At 41.6% G+C, this 26,476-nt stretch overlaps 1 protein-coding gene across 9 annotated transcripts in view; it reads right to left on the bottom strand.

The window, feature by feature from the left end:
• The window catches only part of ABLIM1 (actin binding LIM protein 1), a 265,485-nt gene that overhangs the window by 119,467 nt on the left and 119,542 nt on the right, over positions 1 to 26,476 (bottom strand). For all 9 annotated transcript variants that reach the window (XM_037804327.1, XM_037804331.1, XM_037804333.1 and 6 more), the window contains one exon: positions 6,340 to 6,474. In XM_037804327.1, coding sequence (XP_037660255.1) covers positions 6,340 to 6,474 — 135 coding nt within the window. Of the gene's footprint in view, positions 1 to 6,339; positions 6,475 to 26,476 lie in introns of those variants that run through there.

Here is a 26,476-nt window from a genome sequence, read left to right as displayed (position 1 = left end):
TTTAGTAAGAATACAAATCTGCTCTTTGGAATAATGAAGTCTATTTAAATGACTTTATCATCAGGAGGAATTAAGTGGTTATTGTATTTTTGTCCCTTAGATGTTAGCTCAAAGTCCCATCCTGAAGGGGTGGGGTGAAGAGGGGGAGGCTTAACTAACCACCTCCTCTACCACACCCACACCAAGGTTCTCATGTTACACACTCACATCACTCATACAGCTCCTTCTATTTCCTCTCTATTGCACTGATCACCGTTGGTAAGCCCTATCGGTGTGATTCTTTGAGTGTCTGATTGATATCCCTACGGAGGCAATGATCGTATCTAAATTGTATTTCCAGTGCTTAGCACAAAGGAGGCACTCAAAGAAAAGCTGTTTAATAAACAAACATTACTGTTCATACCAAGAATTTACAGTGAAAGCCCTACAGGTGAGTCAGGGTATTTGTCACTGCTAATCATTTGGTTTCAGTTTTCAGCTTTGAACTTGTGGATGCAGATAAATTGTATAACAGGCAGTTCTACCATCCCTTCTGCCCTATCAGATGTTGTAAGACACATCTGGATGCCATGACTTTTCCCGCCTTTATACTAATAGTCAGGGTATGCTTAGAATGTGAGCTTTTGTATCTACTCTTTGCATTCCATACCTAAATTCTACATTTAATGAGGCTGTTGTGAAAAAAAGCCCAATCAAAGAATTATATAGGCACACCATGAGGACCATGAGCAGATATTCCTTATCTAAAGGGTTCTGAACAGGCTACTGAAATATCCTTTCTTTTCTTCTTTTTTCTCCCTCGCCTTGCTATGTAAACATCCTTGAAAACACAATTAGGAACAAGGCTGCCAGTACCTCTGCTTATAAGAGACCCATGTGTAACTGTCTCCCAGCAAGAGTCAAAATTATTCATCAGTTTATTTTAGAGAATGTGTAAGTCTTTATGCTGTTCCTTGCTTGGATTTAAAAGCCCTAAATATTTAAAAAAAAAAAAAGTAAATTATATTTATTTGACTATGTAATACTTTAACATGGTACAAAATTCAAAAGATTAAAAACTCAGGATTTTCCTTTTGTAAACAAAATACAGCATGAAAGGGGCTGCTCATTTGCATGAGAAGGGAGCACCTTTGCATCATTTATTTTTCTTGCATCCAGGTTAATTCTGCCTTTTAATCAAATTTTGAATGACTAAGACTTTCTAAATATCAAAAGACCAAGCTCAGCTCTTAGGCGATTTTGCCTTCCATTTTTCTGGTGTTTTACCAATCCTTGACTTGAGCCCCAAGGTAGACCATATCCAGCTACTCATGCAAGCCCAGATGAGAAAGCTGAAGGGCAAAACCAGCTGGAAAAACTAAGCAGCAGCAAAAACTTAACCAGGAGCTGCATGAGCGTAGCCTGCAGCATAAGTTCTCTCATCTGTGGCACCCGCCAGGCAGACGTGGAGCTCAGTATGCGACGACAGATTTCTTTACTCAACACTCTTTCCTTTCCGAAGGTAATGTTACTGTCTAGTGACCATTTAAGAACATGTATCATAGCAGGCACTTGATAAATCTTGTTGACATTAGATACATTTACTGATAATATTCAAGCTCCAAAGTAATATATGTTTATTATTGGTTCATTTATTCAGTAATCCATTCATTCATTCAGCATCTACTTATCGAGCGCCTACCCTGTCAGACACTACAATAGGCAAATGAAAATTTGTCTGGACAGCCTCTTGATCCTCTGGCCAGCCTTCCTGGTCTTTCCTAAATACTCTAGAAACTCTCAGAACTTTCTAGTAGAGAAATGGATCTACAGCATTATTCTGGAAAATGCTCAAGATAAACAACAATTATAAGGAACCATTCACTTTTAAAGAGCTACTTAGAAGGCAAGACATTTATAATTTGCCCCTTATTAGAAGTCATTCGACCTTGAGAAGAAACCTGCACAGACACCAATACAACTGCATCCAAACTGTGATGAATGCCTCTCATTTATTTTCAAATTTCTTATTCTCTCATAGAGCATGTAATACAACCACAATGTGGATGAAGTGATGCAATAAAATCTATCACATCATTGGAAAATTATCACAGAATTAACAGATTACATAAAAACAGCGCCTTTAAGTTAATGAGGTGTTTTGCCTCTAATGGGCAAGAATGAAAAAAAGCTTTTGAGTACTGAAGACAAAGAAATGCTCCACCCAAAACCCTTCTGCTGCATTTTACTCCCAGTGGGTTATTATAAGGAATCACAGAAGCTTTGGTTCTCCTTTTCATTTAATTATAGAATCCATCTATCAATTAAACTACTTTCCTCCTTCCATTATCAAATGGGTACCTTTTCCATAGTCATGACTGGGAGTTAGGCTCCACATCCTTCAGAGGCTGGCCTTTTGCCCTTTCTCAGGGAAACTGCACACAGAATCATAGTTTCAGCCATTATCCAGAAGCCAAAGACTCCTAAACCCTTCTCAACACAGACCACTATCTCTTGAATGCTAAGCCTACTGGATTCTGGATTTACCACATGTATTTCAACCTCGATAAATCCCAAATCAAACTTATCTCTCTCAAACACCACCCACCAAGTGCTCTTGTACTTCAGTGGCAACTCTCTCCATCCACCCAAAAAATCCAACTGGAACTTGCATTCTTCTTCACTCCTGACATCCAAACAGTCAACAAATCTTATCAACCTGTGTCTCTTAAATCTGTCCCGCATTCTCTATCACACCTGCTGCTATCTTAAGTTGTTTCCACCTCTAACTTGTGCCCTGTTCATCTCTCCATCATAGCATTGATTACTCAGCACAATAAATGTTGCTTATTTATAGTTCTTCAAATACCCTGTGAGTTCTGGGTGTGAGACATGGTATGCTGTCCCTTTCTATCTCAGCACTGAGCATAATATCCTGCACATAGTATGTGTTCAAGTAACATTTACTAAATAGATAATGAACTCCAGGACCATCAGATCCTGAGATGTCAGACATTTCAGGAAATAAGATGGGCTCCCCACCAAAATTCCTGCTCACCAGCCCTGATCCTGTTATAACTAAAACCATGAAGTCATGGATTCTAAACACTGGTTTAAGTTTGTGCTGTGAATGCTTTATTTCCTTCACTGCAATCCTTTCTCACCTATGAACTTCTCTAGCTCTTGCGTAAGATATTCAGTGTCCTTCTTCCTTCTCCTTTAAAAACTTAGAGAAAGAGTTCACCCTTGCTTTTTAATTCTCATGAGTATTTGCATTTTAGGCCTTTCTCTTTCATTGTGAAATGCAACCTCTGCTCCCATTCAAGATATAAGAGTCTTGGGCAACATATTGTATATATGTGAAGGAGAGTACAGAAGGGAGAGAGGGGGCGGAATTTGAGGGTGGAATTCTGGCTGGCCCTGAAATCACATCAGAACCCAAAACTGCTCCCTAAGCACTCAGCCGGCTCTTAACCAAAAGCCCAAACTTGCTTTGACATGTGGCTCCTCCCCAAATCCTCTGTCCCAGGATATTGACACAGTATATGTACATGACAACTCTACTTCAGATATAACAGGAAGAAAACAAAACTGTTGTTTTAATATCAGCTGGTTTGGTTCACTTGGGTGAGGAGGCAGCAAGGATTCCCCAGGCAGAAGACTGCTGTTTCTTCTGGGAAAACATCCTAATGGACTTCTAAGAGGTGCAGCTCTTAAGGAAATTTACAGTCCTGCTCTGACAGTGAGGAAGGAAGAAACTGAGGCCCCTGGGACAGAGAGGAAAGGGTCTTTGTATAGGGAGGAAGCACAACCAAAATGGCAGCAGATGAGGTTCTGAATAAGTATGAGAAATCGCCCTGGCTAATGAGAAATTTCTTGGGATGGAGATGGCCTGAGAACATTAGGGCAGATGTTGTCTATTCTGTGCTGTAATTTCCTCCATTATCCCAAACGTTCAGTAAAGTCTGCTGAGCACAGCTGCCTCATGTTAGTGGTCCTTCGGGAAATGAAGGAAGAGGCGTGGTGCCCAGTGTGGGCTGATGCAATTCAAAAAGTATGGGGCTCACAAGGGGAGACCAAGAATTCGGGATTGGCAGGACACTGGAATGAGAGGGGACCACAAGAAAGCAAACCTCTAGGAATCTCTAGAACTACACTGACCAATATTGTAGCCACTAACCACATGGGGCTACTGAGAGCTTGGAATGAGGCTAGTCCAAATTGAGAGGTGCTGTTAAGTGTTAGTATGAAAAAAAGAATGTCAAATGTCTCAATAGTTTTTATATTAATTACATTTTGGATATATGGAGTTAAAGCATATTATTAAAATTAATTATACACATCCCGTTTTACCTTTTTAATGTATCTATTAGAAAATTTAGAATTAGATACGTGGCTTGCATTGTATTTCTGTTGGACAATACTGCTCTGGAATCTTGGGAATGGGCACAGACTTTCAACAGTCATACTGTTATGGGGAGCTTAAACTACTTTCTTCGGATGTTAAAGAAAAGGGTGACTCCAGAAAGTTGGGGACAGAAGAGAGTAGACATTGGCAGCTTCTGTGTGAGCAAATACAAATTTACAAGAACAGATGACTCTTGATTTTAGTAAGGTTTTGTTAAATTGGAAAATGATCCCTACAAATAGCAAGTGCTCTTAAAATATGATTCAATCTAATCAAAAATTCAACTTTTCAGGAACACATTACAGCATGAAACAGAGTATATGATACAGCTTTCCAACAAAAATAACTTATAGTGGTCCTTGGATTTAAACTAGAAGAGAAAAAAAGCACAGAAGCTTCCACCCCATTGGGGATACATTAATATGTTTCCCAATAACTTGATGTGTTGAACAGTGACTGTCGAAAACTGAAACTAGCATTTTGTACTTTCAACTAGAAATATAAGATACATAGAAGGCTGCAATCATTTATGGATTGTATTCCTTTCACACTGAATCTACCCATTGAGCCATGTCTCAGGAAATTTATGAGCAAAAATTAAAGCAAAATATAATGCCTGCTAATGCCTGACTCCAAGTTAGCTAAACCAGGAGTAACTAAAAAATATTTTTTTCTCTAACGTGTTATCTAAGAACTCAAGCCACACAGTGTAGCAGCACAGGGAGCACCCAGGGAGTGACCTCAGGCCCTGGCATTTCCTGATGACCAAGTTAGGGTGTCTGAAAGCTGGGGATTTCTAGTACCTATTCATAGGGCTTTTTAGGAGGAGTATGTGATCCTCTCTATAAAATGCAGAATATTACAGCAGTGTGTAACCCGTGTCATGCTAATGAGAGCTAAGCTGGTGCCCCCCTCCCCTTCCATCCTCTCACCCCATTTACAAGCTAGTGCTCCGTCTTCTGAAAAGTTTACACTGGGGCTGGGAACTCCAGAAGAGTCTTTTTTCAATGTATTTGAGTGTCATGAGCATCTTGATGTCAGCTTAGGTTGGCAATGCTGAGCCTTTGTGACGGAAGACAAAATTAAATGTGGCTGTGAGGCAAGAGGGTGGTCACCGCATTCAGGACATGGAGTAAAAGTACAAAACAATCACATAGTCAGTCTCATGCCTCTTCCTTCTCTCCTCCTACATCCCCGAACCCCATCTTGAACACCTGTTTGCATCCTCCTTGGTACAGAGATACCCAGACCTGTCCTCAGCTCAAGTAACCTATTTCTCAAATAAACACACACAAAAACCACTCTTTTCTTCCTTGTTTCCCCACTCGGCCATGCCCTGGCTCTGGAATAACAGATCAGCATATTTCCCACCAAGATGCAAACAGCTATAAACCCAAAAAGGGGTGCTTGTTAGTGGAAATAAACCTCAAATTAGTAGCTTCCTGGATGTGGAGATATTTCTCTGCTTAGAGACCTCCCAAGTGTTCTTGCTTAATTCCCACTTCTTAATACACACACACACACACACACAAACCCATAAACACACAGGAGCCAATGACTTAGCATTCCAATCCAATAAATTTTCCAATCCCCAATCTTTCTATAACTAATGGCGGTTGGTAAGAAGTTATTTGCAGTCTGAGATTCTCATTCATCAGAGAAAAAGAAATAAGATAAAGTGAAATACATAAAATTGTTTTTATTGCTCTTCCACAATGTTAGTTCCTCCTCCAAGGATCAGGAACCTCAGTGACTGCCCAAGGGTCTGTGCACCACTGAGGTGGGGAACTTAGTCCCTGCAAGTCCAACTGAATCTCCAACTAAAGGTAAATAATTCCAGGGCTTTGAAGAGCATTCACTTATCAGCCTGTGACCAGCGTGGAGCCGAGCCGATGGGTGGACCCCGAGGCAAGCCCTGACAGAGCCATGCCAGGGGGCTGGGGGCACCATACCTTTGCAGGTGAAGCATTTGATGTGGAAATGTCTGGTCTGGACCCGAAGCACTTCACCCTTGCATGGCTCCCCACATTTATGGCAGTGGATGACGGGCTTCTCTGAGGGGTGGTGAGGGTCCTGAGGGTGGGCCACTGAAAGAAAAACAGCAAAAGATCCAGTGAGCAGAAAGCATTCCTACAAAAGGGGTCACCATGGGGATGCATACACAGCCCCATACTTTGTTACCAAAAGATCCACACACTCAATAAGCATAAATTGAGCATCCTCCATGCCATTTCTTGAGGGTATCCCATAAATACAACAGTTGCAGCCTTATCAGTCCAGTGGGGAAGGCACGGGGCTCGTTGCTCTGTGGAGCCTTCCATGTCCCACTTCCTCCTAAACTTCTATAGAACCTCATCAGGAGCACATACTCAAGCAATTAAGTATTCATCTTGTTTGGGTCACTATTTTGTAATGTTTTTCTCTCAATTTAGAAAGCACCTTTCAGGAGGTGTTTGTTGTACACCACAAGTTCCTTGAAGATGGGGACCATTTCTTAAAGTCCATGATTTATTTCTCCCCAGTTGTGCTTCTCCTTCAACCCTAGCTCCTCAGAACACAGCAGAGGAGCTCAGTAAATGTTTGTTCCCTCATTTATTAGTATACAGTGACTAGTTTCTAGTCTTCTCTATCAGAAAGTCGTTACCTATCTTACCTTGGCAGCTCATTTAACCGGTTGGAGGCCAATATATTATGAGCCTTTACTGCATACAGTTCCTGATACTACACTGCAGGCATTAATTTTACTTTTAAAATAAATTAGTAACCATGTTGTTCTCTCTGAGCCTTGTTTCCTCTCCTGTAAAATGAAGGGGATTGGATGGGAGGATCTCTAAGGTCTCTTCGGGCTCTAAAATTATATGATTGGGCTTCTAGGGCTTATTCCCTCAGTTTCCAGAGTGTAGCCTTTGGAGAACAGAAGTCCTTGCCATGGGGAATAGGATTTAGAGCCTCCCTTTTACAGAAGACCAAGACAGAAGGCAGAGAGACAACATCTGTGGCCTAAAGATTACCATGTGTCTTCCTTTAGGTTGCAGTTTCTCCAGCCAGAGAAAGCAGGTAGGCATTTTTTGCTATCATTCCTTTTTTGATTTGGGTTCCCAGAAGGAAAAACCATGTGATACATAAAAAATGTATTACATAAGTACCTACATGAGTGTGATAAGGGATAAGAACAGTGAACTCAAAATTAATCAACCAACACAAAGAACACCAACGATTTTCTTCTCAAACAGTAAAACTAGGTTGGGTGGGGGTGGGGGGATGTGGGCAGATATTGTTGAAACTTGATTTAGAAAGCACCTTTCAGCAAGGAGCTCGCTGTACACCGCAAGTATAATTGTTCATTGTTTCTCTCAGACCACACTGTAATGTTCTCATTTTGCCTGGAAGGAGTTTGAACGAGACGGTCCAAATAATCCATTACTAACTTAGTTCAGAGAAACAAGGTTCTTCTTGTGAGATCTTGACCAGGGGCAGGTGTAGTCTCAGGTTAAACACCTGATCCACATTCTCAGCTCTAGACCCCGAGAGTGTCCCGTAAAAGTACCAACGTTGTGATCCACCTGCATTTCCTTATCTACCTGCTGGCATCTCTCTTGGAAATCTGTCCTGACAACAGAACTCAGATTTCTCTAAAGGAATTCTGGAGGGACTTTCCATTACAATCTCTAAACAACTGTTGACTTTTAAAGTGATGTGTATCAAGGTCAAAATTATTTGCCTGAGCATTTAAATAAAAATAGTTTCCCTTAACAATATCTTCTCCAAGTGCTAGTGGAGAATATGTGAGGTGTTTTTTTTTTTTTTTAAGTTAATTCCTGGTTCCTCTAAGAATGGAGGAAAAGTAATATTTATTGATCAATCTACTAAATGCCAGACACTGAGCTAGGTGCATTCACATAAGTCATTTTATTCCATCCTCACAGCCTCTTCCTCTCTGTGAGGAGAGCAATATCGTTCCCATTTGACAGTTGAGGAAAGAGGGCCTCAGAGAAATTGAGCAGCCGGCCCAAGTAACAACAAGTAAAAGCTCAAAGATCTATGTCCAGGTCTTTCTGACTTCCAGGCTCATGCTCTGCCCATGCTATCTGTATAAGCCAGAAAAATTATTAGTCAGACAATGGTTTATTTACCCAAGCTCAAGTGTAGTTCTAAAAGCAAGACCTGGGATTGCTTACAGAGAATGCAGGCAGTATGTATGATGAGGAATTGCTAGCTGGCATGACAGTCCAGTGGTAATTTTCAAGGTGGTTCTGCCCATCACCTGAATAAGAAACCCCCATGCCACTTATTAACTGCAGATTCCTCAGCCCCAATGTATAGTGGTGGGAGTGAGGGATCTACATTTTTAGAATCACTCAGGTGATTCTTAGGTGTATTAAAGTTTAAGAACTATTTCCCTTTGGAATTCAGACAATATGAATAAGCAAGCTATGGAGACGCATTAGAGGGGAAAAAAATTAGTGAGACCATCCTCTTCAGAAACAATATTAGAACATGGTGGATCTTCTGACTCTGGGTGAAAGGCATCTTTTGATAAGAAACTGTACTCCAAACACTGCAGTTCCTCTGAACACTTGAATTTTTTAGAGCTAAGCAAGCAAGCCATGCTGAGTAATGATGAGGGAAGGAAAATATCATTTCACGTCATGGCTTTCCCCTTGTCTGAATACAGGTGCCAGTGCAAGTGCCAGCACCAGCCTCAAAGGTCAGAACTGGAATCAGCATCTGCATTTTGCAAGCTTTTCCCTTTGGAAATATATATTACACTGCAAAGTCCTCTGTGCCCAGAGATGACCCTTCTTTTTCCATCCACAGAAGAGAAGAGAATATATCATGTTTATTTGCCTTTCCATCATACAATGGCCCAGGCAGATTCACAGCAGAATATCCCATTTGTGAAGAAAGGATCTTTTCTTTTTAGAGATTGACAGAAGTCAATGACCACAAGAGATTCAGAGTGGTTATTTCATCCCAACTAAAATCAGGGTAAACAAAAGAACTTCTCTCCTTTTTAAAGATGGATAAAGAGGTTCATTTTACAAAATTGCATTGGACAGTTTGGTTATTACCAAATGTATGTTTGTTGGCTCAATTCTACATTTTTGAAATACGCTGAATCAGTTGCAATCTAAACATGACATTAATTCTGCCCTCCTCGATTTGCCAACAGGCTCGGATGCTAATTTTTACTTGATTGCTCCATCCTTCAGAGCCTGGGAGGTCCCTGCTTACTCTATTAATAGAGAAACTGAGTTGCAGAGAGCTTACGTTCCTTGTCCAAAGTTACCAGCAAGATAACGGCAGAGGTACACTCAGCACTCCAGCTTCCAGACTTTCTTTACTGCACCAAGTAGTCAATGATTTACCCTGGTACTTAGGCAGACATGGTTAAAATCTTTCATGGCTCATCAATTTTGTTGCTAAAATAAGAATACTACAATGAAAAACCAAAAGCATGTTTTCATACTTTCTGAAAAATGAGGACATAAGAAATGAAGAGCCGTCTGTTTGCCTGAAGAGGTAAAGGTCTTCCTCCATTGCAAACATCCGGTTTGGAGGGATGCTTGCTACTCAGATGAAAGAGGCTATTACAAAGCTAACTGAGGAGCTTCACACTGTCCTTCTCAGTCAAGAAAAGCAGCAGATCGGCCTCATCTCTGAAACGCTAGGGCATCTTATCTTGTAGCATCGAGAGGGAACTGTACTGTCCACTTTAATCAGCTGCCTCACTAGGGGCTGCCAGCCTGGAGAAGAGACAGACCAGGTATTAAACCCTCAGCCCTGGTACCCCTCAACAACAGAAAATTTCCACCTGTTTTCATTGATTCATTTAACAAACACTTATTGACACACATGATGTGCCAGGCACCATTCTAGGTGCTGGGGAAACACTGCTGAACAGGACAGACAGGATAATGACCTGAAGGAGCTTATGTATCTTACATTCTACCATCAAAAAATACGTTTTGATGGTGACATGTCATGAAGAAACGGACAGTGTGATATTTAAGAGAGTAACCACGTGGGTGAATAGGAGGGAGGGACTCTGTGAGGTGCAGATATTTACCCTGAGACTTGAAGGAAGCCAGGCCCTCAAAAGAGGTAGGAGAAAAGACTGAGGAAGCAGAAAGTAAAGGGGCTTTGATGCAACAAAGAGCTTTGTGTGTTCAAGAAACAGAATGGACAGAACGGAAGCCAGCGTGGCGAGGTCAAGTGAAGGGGCACATGGTGGCAGATGAAGCTGGAGAGGCAGGAAAGGGCCAGACACTACAGGGACTTATAGGTCATTAGTGAAATACTGGATTTGAGTTCAAAAGCAATGGGGTGGAATTGGAAGGTCTTAGAGAGGAGAGGATCTGATCTGCATTTAAGAAAGAACCTCCTGGCTGCAATATGGAAAACGAATGACATAAGGCCAAAAGAAGAGATGAAGAGACCTGGAGAGAGCTGGTGCAGTTTGGCCTAGGGCAGGGTTTCTCAGTGTAGATGGGTGCACATACACACAATATATGAGACAACAGTGTATTCTAAGGCCAGATAATTCTTTGTTGTGGGGGGCTGTCCTTTGTACTGTGCAATGTTTAGCAGTATCCCTGAGCTATATTTACTAGATGCCAGTAGCAATCCCCAGTTGTGACAACCAAAAATGTCTCTAGACAGCCTCTAGTTGAGAACCACTGGCTAGAATGATAGTGCTAGAGATGGAGAGAAATGGTCAGACTTGGGATACACGTTAGGTGTAGAACTAAAAGAAAGACCTTGCAGAGGGATTGGATTTAGGGGGTGGGCAGCTGAAGGAAAGGGGGAGTTGAAGAAAGGGGTTCTCTTTGGTTGAGTAAATGGGTAGATGGTGCGACCAGATGTTGAGATGTAAAATGCTTGGTTTGGAGAGATGGCACAACAGAAACCAAAAGTTCTGCTTTGAATGTGCTAACTTCGAAAGGCCTATTGGATATCTAAGACAATGAGACTGGGGAATTGAGATCTTGAGGGAAATCCCAGTAACTTCAGTGTCCCAAGCAGGGGCCATTACAGGTAGTAAGAGGAAGGCCTAGAGATTAGACAGAAAGTGCAGAGTCTTTACTTCTAACCCAGAATCAGGTACATCTTCAGGCTACCTTCTCCCAGTGGCAGTCCCTGAAATTTGATCACCAGAAACAGAACATCTGAGAAAGCACATTTGAAATACAAATCTGAGCAGGTGAATATCACAAAGCTGTGATGGAATCCTTAGTATGAGTTATAACTTGCTCCAGGTATCTGAAATACGCATAACCCTCCCAAGTCCCCTTCTCTTTCAAAAGCACCATGGCTCCTCTAATCAGCCTTTGAATCTGCACAGTACTTGATGGCTTTCAAAGCCCCCACACTTACTCAATCTCATTTCACTCTCAAAGGAGCTCTAAGAGGCAGGAAGAACAGGTACTGTTTTACAAATGGGAAACTTAGGACTCGGGGACCAAGTTACTCACCAAGATGACACAGTTAAGAAATGCATAGTTGACAGTGAAGTAACTCAGCAACTCCTAATCCAGTGCTGTCTACACTACAACAATCCTCTAATCACTCACGCTTGAAAGTCTGTACTCATCCTTGATTCTGCCCTCCCTTTCATGTCCCACGAAATTCTGTCTACTCTTGCATCCTTTAGTCATCTCTTCTTTCACCATACTAACCCAGGCCCTAAACGCCTTTTTCTCAGACTATTGTGAAAGGTTTCTACTCCCTAGAGGAAGGCTCTTCTCCAATGCACCCTGCAAAAGTAGTCTACTGCCTACCCCTTAAGTGTGGGTGGTATATAGTGACTTCCTTCCAAAGAGCACAGCATGAAAAGGGAGGGAGAAAAAAAGAATAACTTTACAGTGGAGAAACCTGACAGACACACCTTCAGCCAAGTGATAAAGGTCAACATCAATAGTGATGTCATATTGACAGCATGTACCCTTGATATGATGAGATTTAGAAAACGGCACTTTATTTTGTGGTCTTCCTCCCCCACCCAATAACCCCTTCCTAATCAGGGGAAAACATCAAATAACTCCCACTTGAGGGGCATTCTAGAAAATATGTGACCAGTACTCCTTAACTGTCACAGCCAAAAAGACCTAAGGAGATATGAAGTCTAAGGGTAACGTGTTATCCTGGAAGGGATCCTGGAAGGGATCCTGGAACAGAAGAAGGACATTAGATAAAAAGGAAGAATCTGAATAAAGTATGGACTTTAGTTAATAACAATGTATCAATCTTGGTTCATTAATTGTAACAAATGCACCTACTAAAGTGCTAACAATAGAGAAACAAGGTGCAGAGTATACAGGAACTCTCTGTACTATCGTCACAATTTTTCTGTAAATCTAAAACTGTTCTAATATTAAAGTTTATTTGGAAAGAAACAAACTTTCAGTAGCCCTCTCTGTCCCAGCCCATCAAAGGTAAAGTTCTCTGCCTAGCTTTTAGAGATGTTCAAAAACACGGCCCCACACTAACTTTTTAAATGCCTAAGAAGGAACTTTACTGAGTACTTATCACTATGCTAAGTGGTTTGAACTCAGGCAGTCCGATCGAGCACTAAAATAAGCTATTGTTTGTATAAATATATGAATCCCCTTTTAGCCAGACCTTGTGACCACTTCCTGGTGTCCCGGCTTCATTTTTGCCCAGAGCTGTCATCCTCATCATCCTCATGGTATACCGCGCTTGGCAAGCTTCCTCCTCTCGGCGACTGCTCATCCTGACCACAGGCCGGCCAGGTCCTGGCTTTTCTTGAGGCTTTCACTGTGGTTCTTAGTGATCAGAGATTCCATTCTCCTCCAAGTCCTCCAGCACTGAATATCTGCACTGTCACCTACCATTTAGTTTTCTCATTTTGTATTTATTTTGCTTTTGTTTCACAAAGTATTAATCCTAGGCCTATAAAATTGCAAGCTCAATGCTCAGTTCCTTCAAATTTCTGGAATAGTTCTGATTTCAAATATCAAATACCCTGAGTTGTCATCTCCATACTTTAGATCAGGCAAAATACAGTTACTTTTCTTAAGCTTTGGACGCAACTCTCACAAGAAGCTGCTGAGCCCTGAACTTAACTTAACACATCTCAACAACCCCATTATATTATTACAATGGATACAATTTATTGAACAATGACTATGTTCTAGGCACTACGATAACTAATTTATACCCACAAAAACAGATTATTCTCACTACCACCTTATGGGCTATGGTTTTATTATTCCTCTTTTTCTGAGGATGAAATCCAGCTAAGAAAGGTAAAATACCCAGTCTCAAGATTGTGTAGTTACGAAGTGGCCAGTCTCCAAAACCCATGCCCATGCTTTGAAGCACTGTGTGTGTATGTGTGCAAGGGCAGGGGGTGGTTCCACAGGAAAATCCCGGGTTGTCATCCAGCTTAGAGGGAAATTCAGCCAGTGAATGGGCTGACTACACTCTGATTATACAGCTCAGTAGCAGTGAATACCCAGCTACACCAAAATTCTAAAGGTAGCTTCTTCTAGTAAATAAGCAGAGGAAGCAACATTTCAAATATAAAGAGAAAATTTTCCAGATTGCCTCAATTTCTGGGAAAGAACACATAGAGAGCAAGGGTGATACAGCAAGGAAATGCATGCCACCATCAGGAGGACCCTCCCCGGAGCCCCCTGCCTGAGCAGAGGCCGGGATTTGAAAACATTGGGATTGGTCTGGATTGGCAATCACAAAATGTTACTCTGCATTGTTAAAGTTTATTTCTGCTTAAAGACAGGAAACCTTTTCTCCTGGCAGCCTACACTTTAGAGCCTGGTTCATTACCTGTAATATTTTCTCAGCTTCTACCATGTTAGTTCCCATTTAATTGTCAACATGCATCACAGAGATGCATTCACCCCTCTCCTACGGCTCTCCCCACCTCCTACTCCCTTCCTTTATATAGAATGGAACTAGTGTTAAGTCTAGGAAACAAGATATTCAAGAATTTAAATAAATGCATAGAGTGCTTAATTTGCAGTTTACCTAAAAGTCCTTTTCCTGCTGTGGCAAGTGGTAGTTACTCGATGCTACAAACTGTTATCCTGTCATTAGTTGTCCAAAATGATCTTTCTCTTTAATTGGCTTCTAGGTCCTAATTTTCTTATACTATGCTAGTCTGGTAGTCAGATTATTACTTACCACCCAAGCATAGGTTGCCTTGGCACAAACACTCCCAGCAGGCAGAGTCTGATGGTTTTGTTCTAGCTTCCCCTCCCCTCCACTGTGGCTTTCCACTTGTGAGATGCTCTGATACGTGATCTATGTTTTCCACAGTGCAATAGGTCTTTGTGTTTCCTCCAAACATAAAAGATTGTCAGCAATTGGTCCGCTGGGGTTCTGACTGGACAGTCAGGTTTAAATCTGGTTAATCTGATTCCCCCAAGGCAAAGAGGTATTAAGATTATAACAATTCCACAAGGAAATTTCCTCCATGTAAGTCACGTGATTTACTTGCCCTGATGTGCTACACCTGCATCAGCATATGAACGTTAACCCCAGAAAGGGATTTAAAATCAGCTTGGTGTCTTCTCTTCCTCCTTCTAATAGAGTGACTCCTTGGACACACCTGCTTATTGAGATGACCAACGAGACAGCACCCTCCTTTGCTCTCCCCTAACCTTTCTCTAGCAGCGCTCAGTCATTTCACCTTGGAGTACAGTGATTCCTCCAGAAGTCCCACTGCTCCTCCAGCACAGAAATTTAAAAGGACTTTGGACTGGAAGTTAGGAAACCTGACTTTCAGATCTACCTTTTCTGCCACAAGCCTAACCTCCCTGAGACTGTAAAATGGGGCTAAGTATATGTGCCCTAGCTCAGCTCACAGTGGGGTGGGGTGGGGGTAAAGTCATCAGTTCCGGGGAGGCCCCAGAACACCAGCCTGGTACACAGATGCCCCAGCGTCAGCCAAATGTAAGGAAAGACGTCACTAACCTGGACAACAAGGAATTTCTGAAGTGTTACAAAAATCCCTTCTGAAATTTGATAAAGCTTTTTAAGGTCACCCAGGGATCTCAGATTGTCCCTGCACCAGCAATTCCATTTAGAAATGGATCAAGTCAATTGGGCAGTGGCTTACATCTGAATCCTGCTGGCAGAACACCACCTCTTTATGGATTGCCAGAGAGCCACATCCATCCTGATTCCAAGATCGGGAGGGACAGTGGTCCCAATGGAGCCATTTCTGGGAATGCAAGTTAAGAAAGAGGGTCATGGCTGTTAGCAGGAGCCTCTTTCAGCTCCTGAGACAGAATTTAGCTTAGGAATGCTAGACAACATTGCCTTCTACTCCCCAATCCCAAATCCAGACACTGCAGAGGGGACAAAAAATAAAAAATAAAAAAAAATAAGCTATTGGTCAACATCCCTGCATGGCATGAACCTAAGTCTGTTAACAGCACTGGAAGCTTCCTTTTCTTTTTGGCTGCTTCTACCTACTGCCCAGAGCAGGCTAGAAATCATTAACAGGTTAAAAAGAGCATTTATACACAAACTAATGGAAATGGTTGAAACATGTTTGGGAATTCACAATTGACAAAAAGCGTTTGATAGAATATCTTCCTTGATCCCATCAATTCCAAGTTATCCTCATTCTATGGATATGGAATCCAAGCTTCAGAGATGGTGAGGAACTCACCCGGCAGTGGTGAGCTGGAGCCAGCTCTAATCAGCTGGGGAGAGCTGGCTGTGCACAGCTCTTCCCAAATCCCCGTTCAGTGACTTCACCTTGACAGCTTTAAACCGCCCATGGGGGGTGGGGGGGTTGTTACAACATGGACATGGGCAAACTTATAAATCAAGGCCTTTACCTCCCCTCCTCCCCCAGAGAACTGGTTGTTAAACTTTGACCAGCACACCACTGTGCCTAAGATTATCCTGCAAGTAAACGGCAGCAAAGTTTTTAATTCAAGTAGTTGTAGTCGCCAGAAATAAGAATCAGAACCCCCTCTAAAAAGGGACTCCCACTTTTGCTCTGTGAATAAACACACAAAGTCACCTTCCCCAGGTCCCTTTGTTGTCTGCACAGCCGCTAGGAGGCAAAAGCAAAAGATGTGTCCACAGTATCTAGTGCACAGAATCAGACATGATCTTATAAATGCCAGAACTACTCTCTAGGTACTTAGGCTCCTGACTCCTCCCAGATCTGAAGTTCTGGCCCGTTCTCGCTTTCTTCAGGAAATCGCTTGGCCTGCTGTTACCTTTGCAAGAAAAGGCAAACACACACAATCTATACCTGTCACCTTACCAGGTGCTCCTCTATTCATCCAGGTGACAGCTGTCATAACCCTTATTTAACTCCAGGGGTGTAAGTACGCAAGTGGGAGAAGAAAGACTATCTCCTGAAGTTTGTTTCAAAAAGCACTTAGTGAACTCTATTACTTGAAAAGAAAAAGTACGTGTTCTGAAGTCCAAAATGGGTCTGCCCAGAGAGAGGGGACACAAAAAGATATCTTCATGAAAACTCCTAAATGCAAACTTCCAACATTTGGGAAATACAGTAGAACCTTGTTTTACCCGAACTCAACACATGCGAATTCAGGTATGAATGATTGGCAATTAAAAAAAAACAAAGGCAAAGGGAGAGAATTAAACTTTTTAAAAAATTATATATATTGTTAATTTTGTTTATTTATTGTTACTAAAGTGTTTGTCTTATTTATAAAAAATGTGTGATAGGTATGTTTGCATAAGAAATGCTTATAAATAATGGGGTTTGCTATTATGCATAACTTCCAACTTATGTGAGAGGTCTTGGAACAAGGTCCTACTGTAACTTCTTATCAACAGTCAGCAAATGCTGACCGAGTGCCTGCTGTGTGTGCTGTACTATGAGAGGCTTTGTGGAGGGTCCCAGCCATCCCCACCTCCAAAGGCAGGGATCCCAGGTAGGGGCACCAAGCACAGAAAGCCCTGATGGGAGCTGAGCAACACTGAGAAAAACATGTGGGTGCTCTTCCAGGAGTTAAGAGCACAAGAGACAAAGACAACAAGCGAGGACTCTGAAGAGGGAGAACAGGTGGGGACAAACAGTTGGAGAAAGTTTCACAGAGGGTGAGTGGAATCCGGCACTGCAGGATGGCAGAAGGTGGATGGGGGGCGAAGGGAGGCTGGTTCATGGAGCAGGTACAGTGTGGGCAGGGTCTGAAGGTGGGAGGGCCCCGTAGGTCAGGCAGTCCTCTAAAGCCAAGGCGTGGCAACCCAAGAGAAGAGTGTTTCTCCCACGACATTCATGTAATCCCCAGATCCTGGCCTCAAGGAGCCTACAATTTAGTAGTGTGTGTGTATCTGTGTGTGTGTGTGTGTGTGTGTGTGTGTGTGTGTGTGTGTGGAGAGAGAGAGACAGTGGGGTGGGGGGACAACAATACACACAAAGAAAGAGAGAAAATAAATAGGAATGAACGAATATGAATACCTGGCAGAGACTAAGCCTATGCCAGAAAAAGTGTTAACAAAAGGAGGAGAGAGAAACCAGGAAAATGCTTCAGTTGGGCCTTTAAGGCCAGGCGGGATTTAAATGGGTGGGAAGGGAGAGGAAGGCATCTTAGACAATGGGAAGGGTAGGAGGGCTATGTTTGGTGAACATCAGGAAATCTGGGTACGATGAAGCGCAGCCTAAGCGAAAGGCAATGATGGAACGTGGGGCAGTGAAAGAGGTTTGCCCGTGTGCCTCCCTGAAGTCAAGCTATAGAACTTAGACCTTAAGGGCTCCTTATTTTCCCCTGAGTTGAGATCTTGAGATGAGTGATAGAATCAGAATATAGTCTGGTCTGCTTCTACGGAGCTGAAATAGAATTATTTTCCAGTTCACCAGGCAGGTCAACTAGGGAGCCCTGTGCTCTAACGAGAACTGGGGACACAGCCTCCAGGGGTGAGCGGGTCACAAGGATCTGGGGTGAGTCCTGCTGTGCCCCTTTTAGCTCTGTGCCTTCAACTAGTTACTTTTCTTCTCTAAGCCTCAAATCCTCTTCTGTAAAATGGAGACAAATCCTACTTTGAAACTTAGGAAGATAAATGAGATAATGTAAGAAAGTGCTCAGCACTTTGCCTGCCATATAGAGAATGTTCAAGAAACGGAAGTTTCCATAGCCATTTTCATAGTGCTTTGAGGAGGGAAAATGGTGGGTCACAGTCCTTGATCATAAATGCCCATGAGCTTGCTCCACCTCAAACTCAAGTATGTTGAATTTTGGGTTCTGCTCTCTTCTGTGACTTCTAGCAATGTCACCTGCTTTTCTCTTGTGGAGTAGCCAGTGATTGTGCAGGCAGCCTACCCAGTGACTCTCACAGCATCATAGCATTCAGTTGTACCTAAGGTGTTGTAAGAAGCAGGTTGTTTTTTTTTCTTTTTTTTTTTAACAGCTTTGTTGAGATATAATTCGTATTTCATTACAATTCACCCATTTGAAGTGTACAATTCAGTGGTTTTCAGTATACTCACAGACCTATGTAACAATTACTGCAATCTAATTTTAAAACATTTTCATCACCCCAAAAGTAACCCCATACCCATAAGCAGTCACTCTCCATTCCTCCACCTGCCCAGCCCTGGGCAACCATGAATCTACACTCTGTCTCTTGATTTTAAGCAGCAGGTTTGATTACTATCTATTAGTGTTGGCTCCACAACATTTGCATGGCAACCAGAAGGAACAACTCAAACAGATGAGCATCAATACAACACACTCTATACATCTCACACCTTATTCATGCATGAAATCCTACCCACTATGTTATTATATGTTTGTGTTTCACTAACATATCCCTGCCCTGACAAATACCCTTATTATCATTTCATCTCTACCGCCCTCCTGAGAAAGAGCCTCCAAAAGGACAGATAAAAAAAAATTGTGAATAAGATGCCATTGGGCCCAGTTCACTTCTCATGTGGGAGTCTTCACAAACAATACCTGCCTAGAGGTATGTCAACGCCAGCATCAGTAGCAGAGATTTGTCTGAAAATTGGAAACAATAGAGAATATCTTTAATTGATCATTCACCAAAGTGGGGGATGGGGAGGGTTGAGGAGGGGTTTAGGGCACAGATAGTAAACACACAAGAGCTAGTATCTTCACACAGTGTAGGCTTTTAACCCACTCATTCAATAATGATCTTTTAAAGACATAATCAGAGCAGGTAACTCTACTAATCAAATCCTCCAAGCAGCCTCTCAGTGCACTATCCAAATACCCTTTCAGGGCCTACAGGGTCCTCCCCCTCAACCCACCCCCATATCTGGCCCTCTTCTCCTATCCTCTCCACATCACTCCCAAGTTCCAGATCTTTGCTGCTTCAAGATCTTCACACATGACAGTTTCTCTCCCAGGAAGGCTCTTCCCCCAGCTTTTTGAAAGGCTGGCTCCTTCTCATCCTTCAGGTCTCACCCTAGAGCAGTTTATGTGTCACCTCCTCAAAGAATTCTCCCTGAACCATCAACCTAAAGACAGCCTCCCTCCTTCCCTGCTACCCCCATCTATTTTTACTTTTTAAATTCTTACTGTAATCTACACATTCTGAAGATACAACCACTCATTCATTTAATGCTAGCCTGGTTTTCTGTCTCTTTTCTATAGCAATAGCCTTCAGTTGAAACTGAAAGTTGACTGTATACCTTGAGTTCATAAACAGTATCTATCAATTAAGTAATTTTGTTGGTGCCAATAAAATGCAACTAATGGAAAAAAGGCTTAAGTCTCCAATACAGAAAAAAAAAATTAAAGAAGTGGGCAAGATTTATGCACCAGTCTCAAATCAACCCTGGCTATGCTTCCTTCTGAATGAGAGACACGAAACAAAGCTCAACTTCCAACTAGACTGATCTGCAGGGGAGGAGTCAAGGTGACACAAGAGCCTTGGAAAAGCTAAACCCAATGTCTCCAGAGGATGACACAAAGTTGTGGACCAACCAGAAGGGACAGCTGTGGAGTGGGTGAACATCTTCTTCCAGTAAGAATCCTGAGCATACCTGGCTCCCGATTTCAAACCCTTGAGAGCAACTGTTCTTATAAAGTTGACATGTTCCTGCACCAAATCATTATTAGACATCTCTTCCCATTCCACATAAAATGAACTAGAGTCGTCAGCTTGCTGGTTCATGGGGTATGGGCATCAAGAACGCAGCAGGTAAAAATCCTCAGTGGAGTTCTGTCACAGGACAGTAGGAATTACTGGCCAGAGAGAGCCACTCATCTTCCTGGAGTATCAGGCCATGAAGACGGTTTACAAAGCTTGCTCTGCTAGAGATAAACTGCAAAGGGATCACTCAGCAGAAACGGGTGGGATCGGTGAGTTCTTAACTCACCAATCTTAACTCTATTCACTGTCCTGGGTCCTGAAACTAATCTGACTACTGAGCTCCATATCACTGAATATATTGCCCCTGAATTTACTCAGCCAAGAGAAGTAATAGTAGTAACAACAGTAATCAAGAATTACTGAGCTTTTGCCATGTGCCAGGCACTGTTTTAAAGGCTTTACAAGTATCAATTTATTCAATCTTCACAGCAACTCTGTGAAGTTGGAACTATTATTATCCTTATTTTTTGATAAGAGAGGTTAATTAAGTGCCTTTGCCCAAAGTCACACAGTTAGTAAATAGTAGAGCTGGAATTCAAACCCAGGCAGTCTGGCTGCAGAGCTCCCACTTGTAAACTGTTTTTCACGCAAACTTATAAAATCCTGAAGGCTTAGGAGATCATTTGACAAAGCCATCAAAGCAAATGAAACAACAATTGCACCACAAGGTACAAGTGAGAAAGAGATGGACAAATACAGGAAAGGGATTCACAAGTTCCGGTTCTGAATCCATCTCAACTAAAAATTCTGGTTGAAGGCAGATTTGACACACTGCCTCTCCAACCAGTTAAAAATTTAATTTTTCTCACCACCTAATCTCTAAGGGATCTTAGGCATTCCCTGTGGCTCTGGGCTGAGTGTCAACCTTGCTACTTAAACTGCACAGACGAACTGACATTCAATTAACATTTATTGAGTGGCTACTCAAAGGCAGGGTTCACATCTGAGGTTCTCACAAACATTATCTCATTTAAATTAACCCTCACAAGAAAGACATGAAGTGAGTAGTATGGTTTTTTTCCCATACATTTTTATTTTTTATCAAAGTTTTAAAAACTAAATAGACTGTATGCTTTTTTAAATGTGCTTATAATGCATGATGGTGATTGCCAACCCCCATAGGCGACCACGTTTAACTTTTGGTGTTTCTTCTGGTTTTCATCTCTTTATATCTAAACACTATGCTTATACCAACTCAACAATTACTATTAACCTCCTACTCCCATAGATAAGGATTTGGCTCTTACCAATATGGCTAAACCACAATTTTAATTTAAATCCACAGTCAGTGTTTACATTTTGAGAATCTAGTCTTTGATCTACTAGGCCCTGTAGTACCTCCTGTGAATAGATTTCCTCCTTAATGGAGGTTTCCTTTGGACTTTCTGCTGAACTTAAACCAAGCAGCATTGTACTCTGAATTTAGCAGCTGGGGCAGTTCTTACTTGTATCAAGCATCAAAAACAGATGACACCAAATTTTGACCAACTACGGTTTAGGATAAAGTGACCAATAAAAATTCAAAAATTGTTCTGTCAAAACTTCTCCAGTTGCAAGGGAAGAAACCCAGCTCAACACAAACATGCCTATTAAGCACTTAGTAGTACTCAGATAGAAACATGATTGCCCAGGAAAGTACTTTATTCTGTCTTCATTCAAAAAAAAAAAAAAACAACATTAGTTAAGGTAGATGTTCTAAAACAGCGGTTTTTCAAACTTAGGGTCTTGACTCAGTGGCAAATGAAATCAGTTTAATGGGTCACAAACAGCACATTTAAACATTTTAACATATGCATACATTTAATAGATATTTAATTTATATATACTAATATAAATATTTAAAATATTTGAAAAGTAGTAAAGGTAAGTTATTGTTTCATGTGACTTTTATTTTAGCCCTTTATGTGCATGTACATGAGTGTCCTGTGCCTTGATTTGAAAATGTATTTCTTTCTGTGGGTAAGTTTGGTGAGTACTGTGTTAAGCTCCAGACCACAACCTGAAGGCACTTCGGCTGAGTCCTGCCCACAGGCATGTTTTGTTTGGCTTATACATGATTTTTAAAAAAAGAAAGTTGAATCAATTGCCAACATTTAAACATCTGGAGATTTTACATTAAAATTCCTATTTCCAACTGCTCTTGAAAATTGGAAATCTGGCACTTCAGGCTGCATCTTTCCATGGGACCAGGATGGCATTGCCAAGAGGTTTCTACCTTTGGGGAGGGACGTACTCTCCAGTTTCCTCCAATCTCCACTCATTTATGTCACCTGCCTGGTTCTTGGACCATCTGTGTGCATGATGCCCATTTCTAACCATTTTCAACTCATCTGATTCACAAAGCCCTCTGTTTGTTTTGTTTCTTTATATCCATTGCTTCACTCTGTGACCAATAACTCCTGCCAAACAGAACTGGCTGCATTTCTCTAGACAGCGACTTCACTGTCTCGGATTCTCCAATTTGAACTCCCTTCTCTCGCTTCCCCTTTATCTACTTGTTGCATTCCTGTTCATCCTTCAAAGCCCAACCTGCCTTGACTTTCTCAGCAGAATTAATCACTCCTTACCATGAGATTGTATCAGGTTTAACAGCTCTCTACTACATCTCACACTGTATCATAATTATTTATGTGTATATGTTCCTTGCCAGAATGTGGATATTTTAGGTCAAGAACTGCATTTGATTTCTATACCTAGATTGCTTATCTCTTACAGATTCTGAATAAATATTTACTAAATAAGTATAACCATCACCTCCTACCCATATACTTATTAGTTCACTCAACATTCATGAAAACTTTCTATGGAGTAGACACTGTGTCATGGGTACAAGTTGAATAAAATACCATCCCTAACCTCAAGAAACTTAGAGAACCCCTCAAGGCCGATCTTAAATGCCCCCATTTCTATATAGCTTTTTCTGATTCCCCTGAGACCCAAATTCTTCCTTCCTTTTAACTCCCATAGGATATCCCATTATACCCCTTTTATTGTCTTGTGTCACCTCTACTTGCATTATTAATCAGCACCCTTCCCAACAGTCACAAACTCAACCCACTGAAGGTATCAGGTTATCCCGAAATGCCTCGCAGAGAGTAGACTTCAATACATTTGTGATGTGATCAATGCCATTACTATGACCACATTGCTTTGGTTCACAGCTATTTCTGAGATTTGGGCTGGGACATTTACACACGGCAGAACTGGCCATGTTTTCCAGTGAGCAGGAGCAGAGGGACACATGTTCTTCTTTCAGTACGCAGCATGGCTGTGCTCCAGCCCAGCAGAACCACTCCCATTCTAGGTCCTACAGCTGCTCCTCAATGGCTGTCCAGAAGGGCGTCCCATTAGTGGCACGTGACAACAGTCCAGTAGACACCAGCCTAGTCCTGCTGTGCATGTGTCACTTAGGGGACCCTATGTGGACCTAGGCACCCACAGCCCCTGCCATTTTTCTGGTTGGCACTCAGCCCCCTCTCTCATTTCCCATTAGAAACTAGGACTCCGGTAAGGAATAACTTTACTTCCTTTTCCTACAGTTCATTCTGTTTTGCTTAATTTTTCTTTCTCACTCCCCACAATGTTCCAAGTAAACAACAACAAGAAATATATCAGCAGCTAGACCATAGACAGAATATAGTGGTAGCGGCTGAAACATTCCAAGTTTTAATAATACATTTTAACTCCTCAAAGACTAAAGAGGATGAGTGGATAAATAAAATATGGTATATACACACGATGGAATACTACGCAGTTATAAGAAGGAACGATGTCATGAAACATATGACAACATGGATGAACCTTGAAGACATAATGCTGAGCGAAATAAGCCAGGCACAAAAAGAGAAATATTATATGCTACCACTAATGTGAACATTGAAAAATGTAAAACAAATGGTTTATAAAGTAGAATGTAGGGAAACTAGTGATAGAGAGCAATTAAGGAGGGGGAATGATAACCCAGTAAGAACAGATAAGCTATCCTGGGTAAATTTAACATTCTGGGAATGCCCAGGAATGACTATGTTCTGTTAATTTCTGATGGGTATGGCAGGAACAAGTTCACAGAAATGTTGCTATATTAGGTTATTTTCTTGGGGGAGAGTAGGAACATATTGGAAGTAAAGTAGCGATCTTAGGTTAGCTGTCTTCTTCTTAATCCCTTGTTATGGTTTGTAATTTTTTTTTATTGTACGTTTTTTTTTAAATTTTTTTATATAGTTGATTTAAAAAAAAAGAGTTAATAATAATAATAATAATAAAACAATGAAAAAAATATGCAGAGCCCCCTTGAGGAGCTAGTGGAGAATGAAGGGGTGTTGGGCTTCCCCATCTCGATGTTTGCTGATGTGCTCACAGACACAGGGTACTGGTAGTTTGATGGGCTGAGCCCTCTACCACAGGACTTGCCCTTGGGAAGACTGTTGCTGCAAAGGAGAAGCTAGGCCTCCCTATAATTGTGCCTAAGAGCCTCCTCCCGAATGCCTCTTTGTTGCTCAGATGTGGCCCTCTCTCTCTAGCTAAGCCAACCTGAAAGGTGAAATCACTGCCCTCACCCCTACGTGGGATCTGACACCCAGGGGAGTGAATCTCCCTGGCAATGTAGAATATGACTCCCGGGGAGGAATCTAGACCCAGCATCGAGGGATGGAGAACATCTTCTTGACCAAAAGGAAGGTGTGAAAGGAAATGAAATAAGCTTCAGTGGCAGAGAGATTTCAAAAGGAGCCGAGAGGTCACTCTGGTGGGCACTCTTACGCACAATATAGACAACCCTTTTTAGGTTCTAATGAATTGGAATAGCTAGCAGTAAATACCTGAAACTATCAAACTACAACCCAGAACCCATGAATCTTGTAGACGATTGTATAAAAATGTAGCTTTTGAAGGGTGACAATGTGATTGCGAAAGCCATATGGACCACACTCCCCTTTGTCCAGTTTATGGATGGATGAGTAGAAAAATGGGGGAAGGAAGAAAAAAAAAAAACACCCAGTATTCTTTTTTACTTTAATTGTTCTTTTTCACTTCAATTTTTATTCTTATTATTTGTGTGTGTGTGGTAATGAAAATGTCAAAAATTAATTTTGGTGATGAATGCACAACTATATAATGGTACTGTGGTACTGTAAACAATTGTATGTATGCTTTGTTTTGTATGACTGCATGGTATGTGAATATATCTCAATAAAAATGAATTATAAAAAATTGATTGTGATGATGAATGCACAAGTATATGATGATACTGTGAACAACTGATGGTACACATTGGATGATGGTATAGTATTTGAATATATATCAATAAAATTGAATTAAAAAAAAGACTCAAAAGGTAGTTGTAGCCCATGTGAGCCAAGATTTTTAATGAAACCATCTTTGACCCAAGGATTCCAATTAGCTCTATGAACCCCAGCAAAAACACTCACCTAACTCTCAAAGAAATGTGACCAATGCGTAGAGAATGGCACAACTGCCTTGACTCCAAGTTAGTGCCACCTCTCCCAGGCCAAGCTGAACTCCAGCTCATTCCCATGAAAAGACGCCTTGTAACTTTCCTCCCTCCCACTCTGCCCACCCTCTGCATACCTAGTATCATATACCAACAGAAGTTTCTTGGCCACTTGGATCTCCTGGAAGGTCTGCTTTATTATGGAATACAGCTTCATTCTATGTTGCTGGAACGTCAGGATGAGATGATGCTTTGCCTTCTCTTTGTCATCTATGCACCATAAGATGAAGTTTGAGAAAGGGAATGGAGAGGCTACTTATATAAAAATTCCGACTTAACCACCTGCAGGGCTGATAATTTTGTCCAGAGAAACCATGAATTGCCTAGACAATGTCAGAGTGTGCTCTCTGGACCAGCAGCTTCAATGTTACCTGAGGATCTTTAGAAATGCAGAATCTCAGGTCCCCAACCAAACCTACTGAATCAAAAACTCCAGGGGCAGTGCTCAGCAGTCTGTGTTTTAACAAGTCCTCCAGGGGATT

The sequence above is a fragment of the Choloepus didactylus genome, chromosome 15 (genome assembly GCF_015220235.1).
Source record: "Choloepus didactylus isolate mChoDid1 chromosome 15, mChoDid1.pri, whole genome shotgun sequence".
NCBI lineage: Eukaryota > Metazoa > Chordata > Mammalia > Pilosa > Megalonychidae > Choloepus > Choloepus didactylus.
This window is presented reverse-complemented; position numbering and strand designations above follow the sequence as displayed.